At 51.1% G+C, this 18,951-nt stretch overlaps 1 protein-coding gene across 1 annotated transcript in view; it reads right to left on the bottom strand.

Moving 5' to 3' along the window:
- Positions 1–18,951, bottom strand: part of cdh4 (cadherin 4, type 1, R-cadherin (retinal)) — a gene marked incomplete at both ends in the record, with an annotated part of 154,469 nt that overhangs the window by 25,093 nt on the left and 110,425 nt on the right. The window contains one exon of the mRNA XM_084315791.1: positions 3,025–3,167. Coding sequence (XP_084171917.1) covers positions 3,025–3,167 — 143 coding nt within the window. The remainder of the gene's footprint in view (positions 1–3,024; positions 3,168–18,951) is intronic.

Raw genomic sequence — 18,951 nt, 5'->3', positions numbered from 1 at the left:
CTCGCACAGAGAGACTGAGCAAGACTCCACTAGACATGTAAGGAGGACACCTTTTTACAGGGTAGAATGAAGAGGGAGATCAGGGGGAGTAAACACTGCAGCAGATCAACAAGAGAACAAGAATAACAACAACAACAACAACAACAACAACAACAACAACAACAACAACAACAACAACAACAACAACAACAACAACAACAACAACAACAACAACAACAACACAAAGGATGTCTGGTGAGAATGAGCAGGATCACAGGTCAGAGGCCTGTAGCCACGGAGGGAATGAACACAGTCTGTCTGCACCGTCTGCACCATCTACACCGTCTGCACCATCTACACCGTCTGCACCGTCTACACCATCTGCACCGTCTACACCATCTGCACCGTCTACACCATCTGCACCGTCTAGACCGTCTACACCGTCTGCACCGTCTACACCATCTGCACCGTCTACACCATCTGCACCGTCTAGACCGTCTACACCGTCTGCACCGTCTACACCATCTACACCATCTGCACCATCTACACCGTCTGCACCGTCTAGACCGCCTACACCGTCTACACCGTCTGCACCGTCTAGACCGCCTACACCGTCTACACCGTCTGCACCGTCTAGACCGCCTACACCGTCTACACCGTCTGCACCTTCTAGACCGCCTGCACCATCTACACCATCTGCACCCTCTAGACCGTCTACACCTTCTACACCGTGGCTACTATTACTAATGGGAACGGACAAAAAAGGTAACGGTAAAGGTAATGCTTAAAAATGTATTATTGCAGCAACAAAAGGCGCAGTGACATTTTTTGGGTGCACCTAAATTATGTGCTGGTGCACCTAAATGAAAAAGTTAGGTGCACTGGTGCAACCAATGTAAAAAGTTAGTCTGGAGCCCTGCCCTAATGGCATTTATTTGACTGAGATGGCGATCCGGTTTGAATTGAAAGGATCAGAAGACCCTGGAGTTTTTAGAATACAATAGGAAATTGGGGTTAGAACCTTTTTCCCGCAGTCACTGGGGTAAGGCCAGTGAAAGGGAAGTTGACTGCAAACGATTCACGGACATTATGCTCAGGTAATAATCACAGTCGGCGCAGCTCCCTCGGTTACCTTAACCGTGTCTGGAGAGGGCGCATCACAACAACCCACAACAGAAAACCTCAGCCTTGACAGGGAAAAGGGGGAAAAAGAGGAAAAAGAGGAGCCTGCACTGCTCCGATGAACAAACACACTGCACTAGTCTCCGATGCAGAGTAACCTTGCGAGTTGACTGACTGCTACACGCGGCCTGTCAGAGGGCGGCGCAGATGGATTCACCCCGGCAGCTCATCAGCTCCGCGCTTCAACTTTGTTTTCCATCAGTCTGCTAGTTGGAGCATCTACTATGTAAAGGTCTATCGCCCACGGGCCCAAGGCCCCCATCGACCCGCTTGTCTGTTATGATTGGCCGGGCGCTTTGTTGCTCCTCTCGCGCTCCGCCTGAGTGGAATAAGTAAAGAGAATTTCAATCAAAGTGGAATATATCCCCCTGTTGACACAGAGCCGGCTGAATCAATAGGTGGTCTTTGGGCACTTTGGGCTGGGAGTCGGTGCAGCTCGGAGGCAACGCAGTGGGGTTTTTCTCTCCTCCCCCGCGAGGCCAGTTCATTCCTCACCGGTATGAAAAACACCCTTGTAGCCTCCGACTACACCTCTATTTGTACTGTTGTTGTACTTCTTACTTCATTGATCACCAGACGCCGGCTCGCCTCGGGGCGCGCTTCCTACAACGTGTCTATATACTCGATACCGCGGCTTTCTAAGATAAGATATTCCTTTATTGATCCCCTAGGGGAAATACGGGTGTCGGGGGGGGGGGGGGGGGGGGCAGGCAAAGGTATGGGCATGGTAATAGTAGAAGACATAAATATATTTAATAAAACTATAGTAAAGATAAGGAAAATAAGCAGTGTAAACAATAATGATTAACTCTGAATATCTGAATATAAGAATATGAGCAAGTAAGCAGTGTTATCAGTATAATTGACTCTGAATCTAATAATATGAGCAAGTAATCCAAGGTGCAGATGAGGGTCTGTATGCCTTATCAGTTATATTATACGTTACAATAAATATGGGCAATAAACACTTAACAATCTGAATATATACTATGAGTAAGTAAAGTGTACAGTATACAAAGGTGGTGCAGTATATAAGGTACTCTAACTGGCATGATATACGTGCACTTTAGGTGGTAAGAGTCAGACACACTTAACGGAACGTAGGCCAAGTGCGTCCACATTTTTATAGGATTCTATCACATTTTCATAACAATAGCACCCTGCGCCGTTTTCATTGAGGTTTCTTACAAATTAACGATGCTTTATCTTGTCCTTTATATGCCGATTATCATTAGAATCTTAAATTGTACCATATGTCCCCCTTTAGACAACATATGTAATGCTACCAGCGCACTTTTGTTAAGATAATTAGTTGGCCATTCGCGGTCGCTATACCGAGGTTGCAGTAATAGTTTAACGCTGTTCAGATCACGTCGGAGAATATAGACCCATCCCAGTGACCTGCGACCTGTGCTAACGCTCTTGGGAAATGCAGTGTTGTAGTTCTCAACATTTTCAGCCTTTAATTTTAAACCAATGCTGCCATCTACTGACAACAAAAAAGTGTTGTCTAATCGTCACCTTGAGAGCTACTTCCGTATACAGCGCCGCCCCAAACCCATTCTAGAGATTCCCACTTTTTGCTGGGAGTGGGGCGTGGCCGTATTTGGTCCCAGACAATAAGAGTGGCTGCAATTGGTCACCGTGACGTAATGATCAGACATTCCTAGTAGTTCTTGTGTTCTGCTGCCATTAGTTCTCCGGCTGCTGGCAGCGGTTCCTGTCCCTAGCGGGTCAACGGAGAGAAAGAGCTGGAAACTTGATTCACAAACTTCACATACACACACGCTGCTGCATTCGCTGGACATACCGCATTTTTACAGCACCACGACACACACACTCATCCTGACTTACCCGACTTACCATTGTCGAAGGCGAGGAAGGTGGCCTCGTACACGTTGTTCTTCACATACGTAGACTCTCTGTCCAGCAGGGCCATGGTGGTGATCTGACCGTTGGTTCTGTTGATACGCAGCCAGTTGGCCGGATCCGACAGCTTGGAGTACCTGTAGAGACAGTCACACACACACACACACACACACACACACACACACACACACACACACACACACACACACACACACACACACACACACACACACACACACACACACACACACACACACACACACACACACACACACACACACAGGGGGATCAGAATCAGAATCAGAATCAGAATCAGAAAGGTCTTTATTGCCAAGTATACGCTCTTGCACATACAAGGAATTTGTCTTGGTCATTTGGTGCAACAACATTTTACAGACAATGGGTCTCATTCTCCAACATTTCCCAGACTTCTCTTAGGGCAACCATCTTGTAACCGACTAAGATAGAACCGACGACAAGATCACTCTGTCTTAAGTGGCCCAAACAATCCCAGCTGGGATGCCGGCGATGAGGAATGTCACTATGAACGCGTGTTCCCGTCTAGGTAATTTGCATACAAGACACGCCTCCGAGAGGACAAGCCAGGCTCTGTGCCGTGTGCAAAGGAAATCGCAAAAAGTCGAGAGTTTAGACACACCTGTCCAGCTCATTAAATGCAACTGATGCGATGCAGCTGTGTAAAAATGGTGGCGGAAGCGCTTTGCGACCGATCAAAATGAGATTAGATTAATGTATTGTCATCATATATACAGGCTACTACAGCTCGTGCTGTAGTGTGGACTGGTGGACTCTACTACTATAGGCAGCGCAGTATCTGTGATTTCCTAATAAAACAAGTCATTAGAATAATATAAGCCTACTGCGTTCATTCATTACGCACATAGACTATACAGTACTGCGAGCGTGTGTGTGTGTGTGTATGTGTGTGCGCGCGCATGCACACACATACACACACACACACACGCTCGCAGTACTGTATAGTCTATGTGCGTAATGAATGAACGCAGTAGGCTTATATTATTCTAATGACTTGTTTTATTAGGAAATCACAGATACTGCGCTGCCTATAGTAGTAGAGTCCACCAGTCCGCTGCCCGACTCTGGCGGCCTTAACACTTTGAGTGCCAGCCACGAGAAATCTTGTTAGTTCATGCCATGCGTTGAGTGCCAAGAACGAGAAATCTCGTTATTTAATCGTTATTTTTTTTATTATCGATTTCCATTCATTTTTCATCAATCTAGCCTCACTTTACCAGTGGGGATCTATCTGAGCTCGAACAGGGAAAATACCGCCCCCTATCGTGTCTCCGGATGGTATTGCACCCATTGGATTGGACTGAATGAAATGGATGGGAAAAAAAGAGTCCGGAATCCACATTTTACTTGTCAGGCATGTAACCGGAGACGATCCCATTCATTGCCGAGCCGCAGAACAGCGTGGAATATGTGTTTCCAGTACCCAGTGTTGGATCAATAAACGCGATCGAAATTTGGAATGGCGATCAGGAATTGTAATAATCTTTTTGGAGAACATCTGATCTGAGGTAAGGAATCTATTTTACCAGTCTTGGGATAATCAGAGTTTTTTTCACCTATATCTCAGCGTGCCCATAATTATGTGTGTGTGTGCGTGTGAGTGCGTGTGTGCTGATTAGGAAATAAAATAATCGATTTTTCAGCCCGCTTCTCTAGCGTGCATAAGTACACATATACTATCGATAATCTAGCGTGTTACGAAGGATCAGATTAAACCGAATATATATATTTATTTATGGATATATATTGAATAGTATTTGTATGTCGTTTGATATCCCTTGTATATTCCTTGTACATATGCACGGAATATCCCTTTAGCCTACTATAGCCCATAATAGTTCATTCTCTTATTGGACAAAGGACCAGGCGCCAGGGGACCAGCCCCTGGCGTCAAGTTCAAAGGTACCGACGAGACATGTCCGTACTAGCCCCGGCTCCGCTCAGGGATACGGCTACCGAAATGAGAGTGGCACTATTTGTTCACCGTGCATATAAATATGGCGCAAGTAAATGTAGAAGTCCCTTACCCTTCTTCCCAACTTAGTAACAGAACGTGAAGCCTCACCCACGATACGACGTGCGGTGAAGTATGGCCTGTTTGGCCTTAGAATAGCATTGAGACCTCGTGCGAATTAATAACTGAATTGTCAGAGTTTGGCACTGTACCGTCGAGTGCGACGTAGTTCTATCAAGTAATAATAGTCTATCGTGTATGGTGCATCGTGCGGTTAGAGTTCTAAAGTGACCAGCATCTCCAACGCTTCCTCGTGTTATCTAGAGTCTTATCCAGGTTGGGCCGACCACATGGCGCTTTCATCCGAGGAGATCTAGGCGAGGACCGAGGGACATGTACACTGGATTACCTACCCGACGACTGCTGAGCCCTATGCGGCTGGAATATATATTTGCTTTGGTACTGTGATTTGTGGAGCGGATAATCGCCGACGCCTGTGAGTGTTGGATTTACCCCCGAGAGGAGTCAAGTTGAGTCGGCGCTCAGAGAGACTGAGGTCGCCTAGCTTCTTCTTCATTGTGGAGCTACAGCCTACAAGAGAACCAAGGTGTATTCATCTGCGGATCAAGAGTCTATTGCACTGTCTTCTGTACTTGAAGTCTCCATAGATATCGTTGACCAGACGGTCTACTACCGACGGCTCTCCTACCCCCCCTACCGGCTTACAACCGGGAGGACCCCCTCCAGAATATCCCGCTATATCATTAAGTGTACCATAGATATAATTCCCTAAGAGCCAGGTTGTATACTTGCTTCCTGCGTAACCAGAGATTGGACATTCAGTGTTGATTTGCCTACGAGTACTCATTTGCCTTACAAGTGCTTTCAAATGATAAATGTAAGATAAATATTCTATGTACCTTTTGCTCCATTAAATATTTGATTATTACCTTTGACTGGAACCGATTTCATTGTGGAAAGTGTTCATCATATTTAGATATCGTGTACTGTATGGCCAGTAGTTAAAGTACATAAAGCGGTAGTGGTTTAATGATACCATACTTATCAATACAGTCAGGGAATTGTACCCCTCAGTTACAATTGGTCCTTCGAGCCGGAGGGTAATTAGTGTAATATTAATATAGTGGTATTAATATTGAAATGGCCTATGATGAACACTCCACGAAACGGTCCTCCTAAAGTAGAACGCCCGCAGCGTAGACGGCAGCTACCTCAGTACTTAGAGGATTACGCTGCCAGTATACTACCTAGCCTTCTACAAACGGTAAACGCGGTAAAAGTAGAAAGTAAAATTATGTCCGACCCTATCAACCAGGATACCCCGACCACAGAGGCCCTAGTGGGTTCTAATGTAACTGACCAAGCTCACGGTGGGGACCAGGAGGGAACTGACACGACTTTACCCCCGCCAAGACCGAAGAAGTAGTCCCCGGAGAGCTCCGGGAGGAAGACAACCCTCCAGAGATGGAACTCTGCACGGAACAAGATGAGGAGAGCGCCGAGGAGATAGAGCTCCAGGACTCCCCGCAGGAGAACGCATCCCCAACGAGTACTGCCAGGAGCGGATCACCTCAACCAGCGTCTTCCCCCAGCGAGGCGGACAAGATGCTGGCACAGGCGTTCCTCGCCAGCCTAGCAGCCTCCACAGAGCGCGATCGGCTCCAAGCACAGACGCTTAGTGAGCGCGAACATTCTTCCATGGAAAGAGAACGCATTCAAGCGCAGCAACGGAGCGACGAAGAGCGTATACGTCTGGAGATGAGACGCCTTCAGACGGAAGAGAATATGGCAAGAGACCGGGCCGACACCCAGCGTGCCGCTGCCGGTGCCCAAAGAGAAGCAGATCTCACCAAGCGCGAAGCCGAGCGCGACAGACTACAAGCGCAGCTAATGGAGCAGCTGATCGCCAGGGCAACACCCCCTCCCTCCACAAGGGGTTCCAGGGCCTCGTCAAGACACGGGTCAAGGGCACCCTCCCCTAACCGATCAAGCGACCCTGAACTCGACCACCAGAGAGAGCCTATACCCCCCTCCGAACCCCTTCCCCGACCGGTCCCAGTGAGACCCAGCTACAAGGAAGGAACGGCGTACACCGCGGAGAGGCTAAATAGACGACTACAGGATCTAGATGACCTGACAGAGGAAGAAGAGGGAGAGGAGGAGAGTCAAGCCCGACAGCAGCACAGTACTCCACAGGACCAGGAGGTCCAGTATAGCCCAGGCTATACCCCCGCGGCTCTGCGCTACAGACCCCCGACTCTATTCACGGGTGAGCATGACGCACGACCAGTCCCGAGGAATAGCACCTGGACCAGCGGGCCATGGTACCCTGCCGGTACCAGCCCACCGAGAGGCGTAAGAGGAGACTCGCCTAGGAGGCCTCTCTTCCAACGCTCACCGATGTGCCAGCCATCCACGGCGTCATACATTGGCACACCGACGTTTCCAGACTTCACCCATGAGAACCGAGCACAGTACACGGAGCTACGGATGTGCTTAGAGACAATGATGGTGGATGTAGCTGATGAACGCCACAAGTATGCTATCCTATTGAAGCACCTGAAAGTGCCCAGAGCGCACAACATAGCGCTAGCTTATGCCACCTCTACGACCCCATACACCGCGGCTCTAGCAGCACTAGACCAAAGATATGGACGTATATGGGATTACGTAATACAAGAGATAAGGCATATTGACCGCTTACCCCCAGCAACAGACAATCGCTCACTAGACGACCTGTCTATCAAAGTACAATCCCTGGTAGGGATGCTGGGGGCGCAACGAGAAAAGGGTATGCACGAACTATACGCAAACTCGAATGTCGAGAGGATTTTAGAGAAGCTGCCGCCCGCCCGACAGGAGCGCTTCAGGCGGCAAAGAGACCACCGTGATCCTAACGGTCCCGAGCCATCCCTCCTAGACCTAGCCGACTTCCTGGCGAGAGAAGTCAGCAGCCTACGGTTGGATACGTTCGTGCGGAGCACACCAAGCTCCAGAGAGGGACCTAGGAGAGCAAACGATGGCCGAAGATTGGTGACTGTCATGCACCAATCAGAATCAGTACCGAGCAGCAAGAACCACAGTACCCCCTCGATGAAAGAGAAGTGGAAGATGGTGTGCCCGTACTGCGAAAAGGAACACTGGTTGTCACAATGTGACCTGTTCAAGAAGATGACCGCTGAAGAAGTGAGTCACTGGATAAAGTCCAACAGGCGCTGTTACCGATGTGCGCGCAGTCACATGGCAGCCGAGTGCCGCCTAAAGAAGAGGTGTAGTCGGTGTGACGGAGCCCACCTAGATGTCCTACACGACAGTAACAGAAGAAAGCCTGCACCATCCAGCAGCACAAAGGCAAGTGTTATGTACATTGACCCCGCTAGCAGCGGGGGCGCCCAGGTGCTCTTAAAGGTGGTCCGCGTAACACTGAGTTACCAAGATAAGGTCATGGACACTTACGCCGTCCTTGACGACGGGTCAGAGAAGACCCTTCTCCTCGCGTCCGCTGCGGCCCAGCTGGGGCTGCGGGGGAGCGAAAACCAGATGACGATTCGGACAATAAGAAGAGATCTAAAGACGATAAAGGGCGAGAATGTCTCCTTCACTATCGCAGCAAGCGGGCAGCCAGAGAGACGGTATAGGATTACTAATGCTTTCACCAGCCAAGAAATAGGCCTATCACAGTACACCTACCCCATCGCCAAGCTGATGGATAAATATGTGCACCTGCACCAACTACCTATCCCGCTCATAGACGGTGCCACCCCAACCCTGCTGATAGGCTCCGACCATGCAGACCTCATAGTCCCGATAGACCGGGTCCACACAGGACCCAGAGGCTGTCCTGCAGCAGTCGAGACCCGCCTAGGATGGACATTACAAGGCCCCCTCGCTAAGTCTCTTAACCAAACAGCAGCCACTAGCTGCCTCCACTCCAGAGTGACAGAAGAAGACACCACTCTCCTGCAGCATGTCGAGAGGCTATGGACACTAGAGACAATGCCCTTTAAGAACGAAAAGAAAGACATTCGTTCTAAGGAAGATATTTACGCTATAGCCCTCCTCGAGCAAGGGACAAAGAGAGTCACAGTCAACGGAGTGATGAGATACGCAACTCCACTCCTGAGGCGAGAGGGAATGCCCACCTTTCACGCCACAAAAGAAGCGACGGAGCGGTATCTATTGAACACAGAGCGGCGCCTAGCCAAAGACCCCGCTCAAGAGACTGTGTACCGCGCTGAGATTAACAAGGTAATCACAGCGGGACACATAAAGAAAATTGACATTAAAGAGGCCGATCAGACGACCGAATCATGGTACGTGCCGCACCACAAGGTCCACCACAACGGCAAGGATCGTATTGTGTTTAACTGCAGCTACCAGATCGGATCACAAAATCTGAATAAAGAGCTCTTGCCCGGCCCAACACTCGGCCCCTCTCTACTAGGCGTGCTACTACGCTTCCGCCAGGACAAGGTGGCTATCAGCGGCGACATCAAAGGGATGTTCCTGCAGGTGAGACTAGTGGAGGAGGACAAGCCCCTGCTGCGTTTCCTATGGAGAGAGAGGATCGGAGATGAGCACCCAGCCATCTATCAATGGGAAGTCCTCCCTTTCGGAACCACATGCAGCCCATGCTGTGCTACGTTTGCACTACAAAAACACGTCGCAGAGGACCCAGCAGCAGATGAAGAGGTCCGACAAAGTGTGACAAATAGTTTCTACGTGGACAACTGTTTACAAAGCGTCTCGACGCCAGAAGAAGCCGAGGCTCTTCTACTCAAGCTCCGCGCCTCCCTGATCAAAGGCGGCTTTGATCTCAGGCAGTGGGCCAGCAGCGACCCGCAAGTATTGCGCAGCCTCTCCCCCGAGGACAAGGCAGCGAGCAGCGAGACCTGGATGGCGACCATCCCAGGAGAAGCCCAAGAAATGACACTAGGACTAGTCTGGCGCTTCAAAACAGACTCGCTCCATTATAGACACAAACCCCTGACCAAGGAGCAGGGAAGGTCGACGGCAATACCGACCACCAGACGGAGTGTATACAGAACACTCGCCAGACAATATGACCCGTTGGGATGTATTCTACCTTACACCACCAGGGCAAAGATGATTGTAAGAGCGCTATGGGACAAGGACCAGGGCTGGGACGATCCCATACCCGAACACCTTGCATCCACATGGAGAGAGTGGGAGACGGAACTCCGCTCACTCCCAGGTGTTAACATACGCCGCAGCTACTTCCCACCCACAGTGAGGCCAGAGACATGCAAGATGGACCTGCACGTATTCAGCAACGCCTCCGAAGTAGCCTACGGTTCGGTGGCCTACTTGCGTGCCCGAGAGGAGGGAGGAGAAATACATACTGCTTTCATCCTGGCTCACTCAAGAATAGCCCCACGAAAGCAACAATCTATCCCGCGTCTAGAGCTCTGCGCAGCCCTAGCAGGAGCGCAGCTCGCCACGTTAATCCAACGTGAACTCACCATCCCGGTGCAAAGAACAATCTTGTGGTCAGACTCCACGACAGTACTCACATGGATCCGGTCTGATTCGTGCAGATACAAGGTCTTCGTGGGAGTCAGAGTCACCGAGATTCAAGAGTTAACAGAAGTAGCGAGCTGGAGGTATGTGGACACCAAACACAACCCAGCTGACGTCATCACCCGGGGAATGTCCCTGGATGACCTCACCCGTCACAACCTCTACAGTGACGGACCAGAGTTTCTCAAGCTCCCCGAAGAAGAGTGGCCTACACCCACCCCACGGGAGGCGAGTAAAGAGGAGGCCGAAAACAAGAAACCTATGTTCTGTAGATTGAACACACTCGTCTCCACAGACCCCGACATAGACGATTGCCTCACCCTACAGAGTGCGCAGCTAAAGACATTTCTGTGGCACCACCCAGAGGTTCAGCCCACGACTGACATTTCAGCAGCTGACTACGAAGAAGCAGAACTTCTTCTACTACAACGAGCCCAGAGAGACTCGTTCCCCGATGAGCTAGACTGTCTACAGGGAGCAAAGCCCGTCCCATCAGACAGCAGACTGCTCCACCTAGCCCCCGAGAGCGACGCCCATAGTCTCATCAGAGTGGGTGGTCTTCTGCGGAGAGCCCCAGACTTACCGGATGACGTCAAGTACCCGATAGTCTTGAACAGCCGACACAAGGTCACAGAGCTGATCATAAAGAAATACGACGAGGATGTGCACCACGCAGGGGCAGAGAGAGTCTTCGCGGAGATCAGACGTCGTTATTGGATACTGCAAGGGAGAGAAGCAGTACGGCGCTTCCAGCGAACCTGTCTAGACTGTCGTAAGTGGCGAGCCCAGCCCAGTATACCCCGGATGGCTGACCTACCTCCCTGTCGCCTCCGACTCGGCGACAAGCCTTTTCACTCCACCGGTATGGACTGTTTCGGCCCGCTGTATATAAAGAAAGGAAGAGGAACCGAGAAACGGTGGGGTATTGTATTCAAATGCATGACCACCAGAGCGATACATATCGAACTCCTTCCAACCATGAGCATAGACTCATTCCTTATGGCCTTCCGAAGATTCACATCACGGAAAGGAAAACCGTCTACATTATTGTCTGATCACGGGACAAACTTCAAAGGCGGAGAAAGAGAGCTGAGAGAGAGCTTCCAAGCTATGGGCCCAGAACTTAAGACCCACCTCGCTCCATCCCAGATTGACTTCCAGTTTAATCCCCCGAACGCACCTCACTTCGGTGGAACTTGGGAACGAGAAGTACGTTCTATAAAGACAGCCCTGTACGCCGTGCTTGGGGCCCAGACCGTGGCGGAAGAAGTCTTAATGACAGTCCTCACGGAGATCGAGGGAGTATTGAACTCAAAGCCCCTCGGTTACGTCTCAAGTGATGTAGCAGATGTCGACCCAGTCACCCCCAACACACTCTTGATGGGGCGGCTGGACCCCGCGCTACCCCAGACAATGTACAGGCCTGAAGAAGCGAACGGCCGAAGAATGTGGAGGTACAGTCAAGTATTGGCTGACAAGTTTTGGAACAGCTTCCTACTCCACTACCTACCGTCTCTACAGACCCGCCAGAAATGGGTGAAAGAGAGAGACAATTTGACAGAAGGAACAGTCGTCATGATTATCGACCAGTCACTACCCCGAGCTATGTGGCCGGCTGGCCGCGTAAGCAAAGTGATCACCGGTGCCGATGGAAAGGTCCGAGCAGCTGAAGTGCTCGTCCAAGGGCGGACCTACACCCGACCCGTGGCGAGGCTAATAGAACTGCCAAGGCTCCCCGATACTATCGATGACGACCATGACCCCATGACTTTGTGAACTGACTGACCCTCACAGCGGACATTGAGTAGTGGACAGTGCGGTTAATCTGTCTCTGCTTAGCTAATTAGGTGGGACTAATTAGGGGGCGGCTGTTACGAAGGATCAGATTAAACCGAATATATATATTTATTTATGGATATATATTGAATAGTATTTGTATGTCGTTTGATATCCCTTGTATATTCCTTGTACATATGCACGGAATATCCCTTTAGCCTACTATAGCCCATAATAGTTCATTCTCTTATTGGACAAAGGACCAGGCGCCAGGGGACCAGCCCCTGGCGTCAAGTTCAAAGGTACCGACGAGACATGTCCGTACTAGCCCCGGCTCCGCTCAGGGATACGGCTACCGAAATGAGAGTGGCACTATTTGTTCACCGTGCATATAAATATGGCGCAAGTAAATGTAGAAGTCCCTTACCCTTCTTCCCAACTTAGTAACAGAACGTGAAGCCTCACCCACGATACGACGTGCGGTGAAGTATGGCCTGTTTGGCCTTAGAATAGCATTGAGACCTCGTGCGAATTAATAACTGAATTGTCAGAGTTTGGCACTGTACCGTCGAGTGCAACGTAGTTCTATCAAGTAATAATAGTCTATCGTGTATGGTGCATCGTGCGGTTAGAGTTCTAAAGTGACCAGCATCTCCAACGCTTCCTCGTGTTATCTAGAGTCTTATCCAGGTTGGGCCGACCACATGGCGCTTTCATCCGAGGAGATCTAGGCGAGGACCGAGGGACATGTACACTGGATTACCTACCCGACGACTGCTGAGCCCTATGCGGCTGGAATATATATTTGCTTTGGTACTGTGATTTGTGGAGCGGATAATCGCCGACGCCTGTGAGTGTTGGATTTACCCCCGAGAGGAGTCAAGTTGAGTCGGCGCTCAGAGAGACTGAGGTCGCCTAGCTTCTTCTTCATTGTGGAGCTACAGCCTACAAGAGAACCAAGGTGTATTCATCTGCGGATCAAGAGTCTATTGCACTGTCTTCTGTACTTGAAGTCTCCATAGATATCGTTGACCAGACGGTCTACTACCGACGGCTCTCCTACCCCCCCTACCGGCTTACAACCGGGAGGACCCCCTCCAGAATATCCCGCTATATCATTAAGTGTACCATAGATATAATTCCCTAAGAGCCAGGTTGTATACTTGCTTCCTGCGTAACCAGAGATTGGACATTCAGTGTTGATTTGCCTACGAGTACTCATTTGCCTTACAAGTGCTTTCAAATGATAAATGTAAGATAAATATTCTATGTACCTTTTGCTCCATTAAATATTTGATTATTACCTTTGACTGGAACCGATTTCATTGTGGAAAGTGTTCATCATATTTAGATATCGTGTACTGTATGGCCAGTAGTTAAAGTACATAAAGCGGTAGTGGTTTAATGATACCATACTTATCAATACAGTCAGGGAATTGTACCCCTCAGTTACAATTGGTCCTTCGAGCCGGAGGGTAATTAGTGTAATATTAATATAGTGGTATTAATATTGAAATGGCCTATGATGAACACTCCACGAAACGGTCCTCCTAAAGTAGAACGCCCGCAGCGTAGACGGCAGCTACCTCAGTACTTAGAGGATTACGCTGCCAGTATACTACCTAGCCTTCTACAAACGGTAAACGCGGTAAAAGTAGAAAGTAAAATTATGTCCGACCCTATCAACCAGGATACCCCGACCACAGAGGCCCTAGTGGGTTCTAATGTAACTGACCAAGCTCACGGTGGGGACCAGGAGGGAACTGACACGACTTTACCCCCGCCAAGACCGAAGAAGTAGTCCCCGGAGAGCTCCGGGAGGAAGACAACCCTCCAGAGATGGAACTCTGCACGGAACAAGATGAGGAGAGCGCCGAGGAGATAGAGCTCCAGGACTCCCCGCAGGAGAACGCATCCCCAACGAGTACTGCCAGGAGCGGATCACCTCAACCAGCGTCTTCCCCCAGCGAGGCGGACAAGATGCTGGCACAGGCGTTCCTCGCCAGCCTAGCAGCCTCCACAGAGCGCGATCGGCTCCAAGCACAGACGCTTAGTGAGCGCGAACATTCTTCCATGGAAAGAGAACGCATTCAAGCGCAGCAACGGAGCGACGAAGAGCGTATACGTCTGGAGATGAGACGCCTTCAGACGGAAGAGAATATGGCAAGAGACCGGGCCGACACCCAGCGTGCCGCTGCCGGTGCCCAAAGAGAAGCAGATCTCACCAAGCGCGAAGCCGAGCGCGACAGACTACAAGCGCAGCTAATGGAGCAGCTGATCGCCAGGGCAACACCCCCTCCCTCCACAAGGGGTTCCAGGGCCTCGTCAAGACACGGGTCAAGGGCACCCTCCCCTAACCGATCAAGCGACCCTGAACTCGACCACCAGAGAGAGCCTATACCCCCCTCCGAACCCCTTCCCCGACCGGTCCCAGTGAGACCCAGCTACAAGGAAGGAACGGCGTACACCGCGGAGAGGCTAAATAGACGACTACAGGATCTAGATGACCTGACAGAGGAAGAAGAGGGAGAGGAGGAGAGTCAAGCCCGACAGCAGCACAGTACTCCACAGGACCAGGAGGTCCAGTATAGCCCAGGCTATACCCCCGCGGCTCTGCGCTACAGACCCCCGACTCTATTCACGGGTGAGCATGACGCACGACCAGTCCCGAGGAATAGCACCTGGACCAGCGGGCCATGGTACCCTGCCGGTACCAGCCCACCGAGAGGCGTAAGAGGAGACTCGCCTAGGAGGCCTCTCTTCCAACGCTCACCGATGTGCCAGCCATCCACGGCGTCATACATTGGCACACCGACGTTTCCAGACTTCACCCATGAGAACCGAGCACAGTACACGGAGCTACGGATGTGCTTAGAGACAATGATGGTGGATGTAGCTGATGAACGCCACAAGTATGCTATCCTATTGAAGCACCTGAAAGTGCCCAGAGCGCACAACATAGCGCTAGCTTATGCCACCTCTACGACCCCATACACCGCGGCTCTAGCAGCACTAGACCAAAGATATGGACGTATATGGGATTACGTAATACAAGAGATAAGGCATATTGACCGCTTACCCCCAGCAACAGACAATCGCTCACTAGACGACCTGTCTATCAAAGTACAATCCCTGGTAGGGATGCTGGGGGCGCAACGAGAAAAGGGTATGCACGAACTATACGCAAACTCGAATGTCGAGAGGATTTTAGAGAAGCTGCCGCCCGCCCGACAGGAGCGCTTCAGGCGGCAAAGAGACCACCGTGATCCTAACGGTCCCGAGCCATCCCTCCTAGACCTAGCCGACTTCCTGGCGAGAGAAGTCAGCAGCCTACGGTTGGATACGTTCGTGCGGAGCACACCAAGCTCCAGAGAGGGACCTAGGAGAGCAAACGATGGCCGAAGATTGGTGACTGTCATGCACCAATCAGAATCAGTACCGAGCAGCAAGAACCACAGTACCCCCTCGATGAAAGAGAAGTGGAAGATGGTGTGCCCGTACTGCGAAAAGGAACACTGGTTGTCACAATGTGACCTGTTCAAGAAGATGACCGCTGAAGAAGTGAGTCACTGGATAAAGTCCAACAGGCGCTGTTACCGATGTGCGCGCAGTCACATGGCAGCCGAGTGCCGCCTAAAGAAGAGGTGTAGTCGGTGTGACGGAGCCCACCTAGATGTCCTACACGACAGTAACAGAAGAAAGCCTGCACCATCCAGCAGCACAAAGGCAAGTGTTATGTACATTGACCCCGCTAGCAGCGGGGGCGCCCAGGTGCTCTTAAAGGTGGTCCGCGTAACACTGAGTTACCAAGATAAGGTCATGGACACTTACGCCGTCCTTGACGACGGGTCAGAGAAGACCCTTCTCCTCGCGTCCGCTGCGGCCCAGCTGGGGCTGCGGGGGAGCGAAAACCAGATGACGATTCGGACAATAAGAAGAGATCTAAAGACGATAAAGGGCGAGAATGTCTCCTTCACTATCGCAGCAAGCGGGCAGCCAGAGAGACGGTATAGGATTACTAATGCTTTCACCAGCCAAGAAATAGGCCTATCACAGTACACCTACCCCATCGCCAAGCTGATGGATAAATATGTGCACCTGCACCAACTACCTATCCCGCTCATAGACGGTGCCACCCCAACCCTGCTGATAGGCTCCGACCATGCAGACCTCATAGTCCCGATAGACCGGGTCCACACAGGACCCAGAGGCTGTCCTGCAGCAGTCGAGACCCGCCTAGGATGGACATTACAAGGCCCCCTCGCTAAGTCTCTTAACCAAACAGCAGCCACTAGCTGCCTCCACTCCAGAGTGACAGAAGAAGACACCACTCTCCTGCAGCATGTCGAGAGGCTATGGACACTAGAGACAATGCCCTTTAAGAACGAAAAGAAAGACATTCGTTCTAAGGAAGATATTTACGCTATAGCCCTCCTCGAGCAAGGGACAAAGAGAGTCACAGTCAACGGAGTGATGAGATACGCAACTCCACTCCTGAGGCGAGAGGGAATGCCCACCTTTCACGCCACAAAAGAAGCGACGGAGCGGTATCTATTGAACACAGAGCGGCGCCTAGCCAAAGACCCCGCTCAAGAGACTGTGTACCGCGCTGAGATTAACAAGGTAATCACAGCGGGACACATAAAGAAAATTGACATTAAAGAGGCCGATCAGACGACCGAATCATGGTACGTGCCGCACCACAAGGTCCACCACAACGGCAAGGATCGTATTGTGTTTAACTGCAGCTACCAGATCGGATCACAAAATCTGAATAAAGAGCTCTTGCCCGGCCCAACACTCGGCCCCTCTCTACTAGGCGTGCTACTACGCTTCCGCCAGGACAAGGTGGCTATCAGCGGCGACATCAAAGGGATGTTCCTGCAGGTGAGACTAGTGGAGGAGGACAAGCCCCTGCTGCGTTTCCTATGGAGAGAGAGGATCGGAGATGAGCACCCAGCCATCTATCAATGGGAAGTCCTCCCTTTCGGAACCACATGCAGCCCATGCTGTGCTACGTTTGCACTACAAAAACACGTCGCAGAGGACCCAGCAGCAGATGAAGAGGTCCGACAAAGTGTGACAAATAGTTTCTACGTGGACAACTGTTTACAAAGCGTCTCGACGCCAGAAGAAGCCGAGGCTCTTCTACTCAAGCTCCGCGCCTCCCTGATCAAAGGCGGCTTTGATCTCAGGCAGTGGGCCAGCAGCGACCCGCAAGTATTGCGCAGCCTCTCCCCCGAGGACAAGGCAGCGAGCAGCGAGACCTGGATGGCGACCATCCCAGGAGAAGCCCAAGAAATGACACTAGGACTAGTCTGGCGCTTCAAAACAGACTCGCTCCATTATAGACACAAACCCCTGACCAAGGAGCAGGGAAGGTCGACGGCAATACCGACCACCAGACGGAGTGTATACAGAACACTCGCCAGACAATATGACCCGTTGGGATGTATTCTACCTTACACCACCAGGGCAAAGATGATTGTAAGAGCGCTATGGGACAAGGACCAGGGCTGGGACGATCCCATACCCGAACACCTTGCATCCACATGGAGAGAGTGGGAGACGGAACTCCGCTCACTCCCAGGTGTTAACATACGCCGCAGCTACTTCCCACCCACAGTGAGGCCAGAGACATGCAAGATGGACCTGCACGTATTCAGCAACGCCTCCGAAGTAGCCTACGGTTCGGTGGCCTACTTGCGTGCCCGAGAGGAGGGAGGAGAAATACATACTGCTTTCATCCTGGCTCGCTCAAGAATAGCCCCACGAAAGCAACAATCTATCCCGCGTCTAGAGCTCTGCGCAGCCCTAGCAAGAGCGCAGCTCGCCACGTTAATCCAACGTGAACTCACCATCCCGGTGCAAAGAACAATCTTGTGGTCAGACTCCACGACAGTACTCACATGGATCCGGTCTGATTCGTGCAGATACAAGGTCTTCGTGGGAGTCAGAGTCACCGAGATTCAAGAGTTAACAGAAGTAGCGAGCTGGAGGTATGTGGACACCAAACACAACCCAGCTGACGTCATCACCCGGGGAATGTCCCTGGATGACCTCACCCGTCACAACCTCTACAGTGACGGACCAGAGTTTCTCAAGCTCCCCGAAGAAGAGTGGCCTACACCCACCCCACGGGAGGCGAGTAAAGAGGAGGCCGAAAACAAGAAACCTATGTTCTGTAGATTGAACACACTCGTCTCCACAGACCCCGACATAGACGATTGCCTCACCCTACAGAGTGCGCAGCTAAAGACATTTCTGTGGCACCACCCAGAGGTTCAGCCCACGACTGACATTTCAGCAGCTGACTACGAAGAAGCAGAACTTCTTCTACTACAACGAGCCCAGAGAGACTCGTTCCCCGATGAGCTAGACTGTCTACAGGGAGCAAAGCCCGTCCCATCAGACAGCAGACTGCTCCACCTAGCCCCCGAGAGCGACGCCCATAGTCTCATCAGAGTGGGTGGTCTTCTGCGGAGAGCCCCAGACTTACCGGATGACGTCAAGTACCCGATAGTCTTGAACAGCCGACACAAGGTCACAGAGCTGATCATAAAGAAATACGA

The sequence above is a fragment of the Notolepis coatsorum genome, assembly GCF_963971535.1.
Source record: "Notolepis coatsorum genome assembly, chromosome: 6".
Classification (NCBI taxonomy): Eukaryota; Metazoa; Chordata; class Actinopteri; order Aulopiformes; family Paralepididae; genus Notolepis; species Notolepis coatsorum.
The sequence above is the reverse complement of the archived record's forward strand: the minus strand, read 5'-3'. Positions and strand labels throughout refer to the sequence as shown.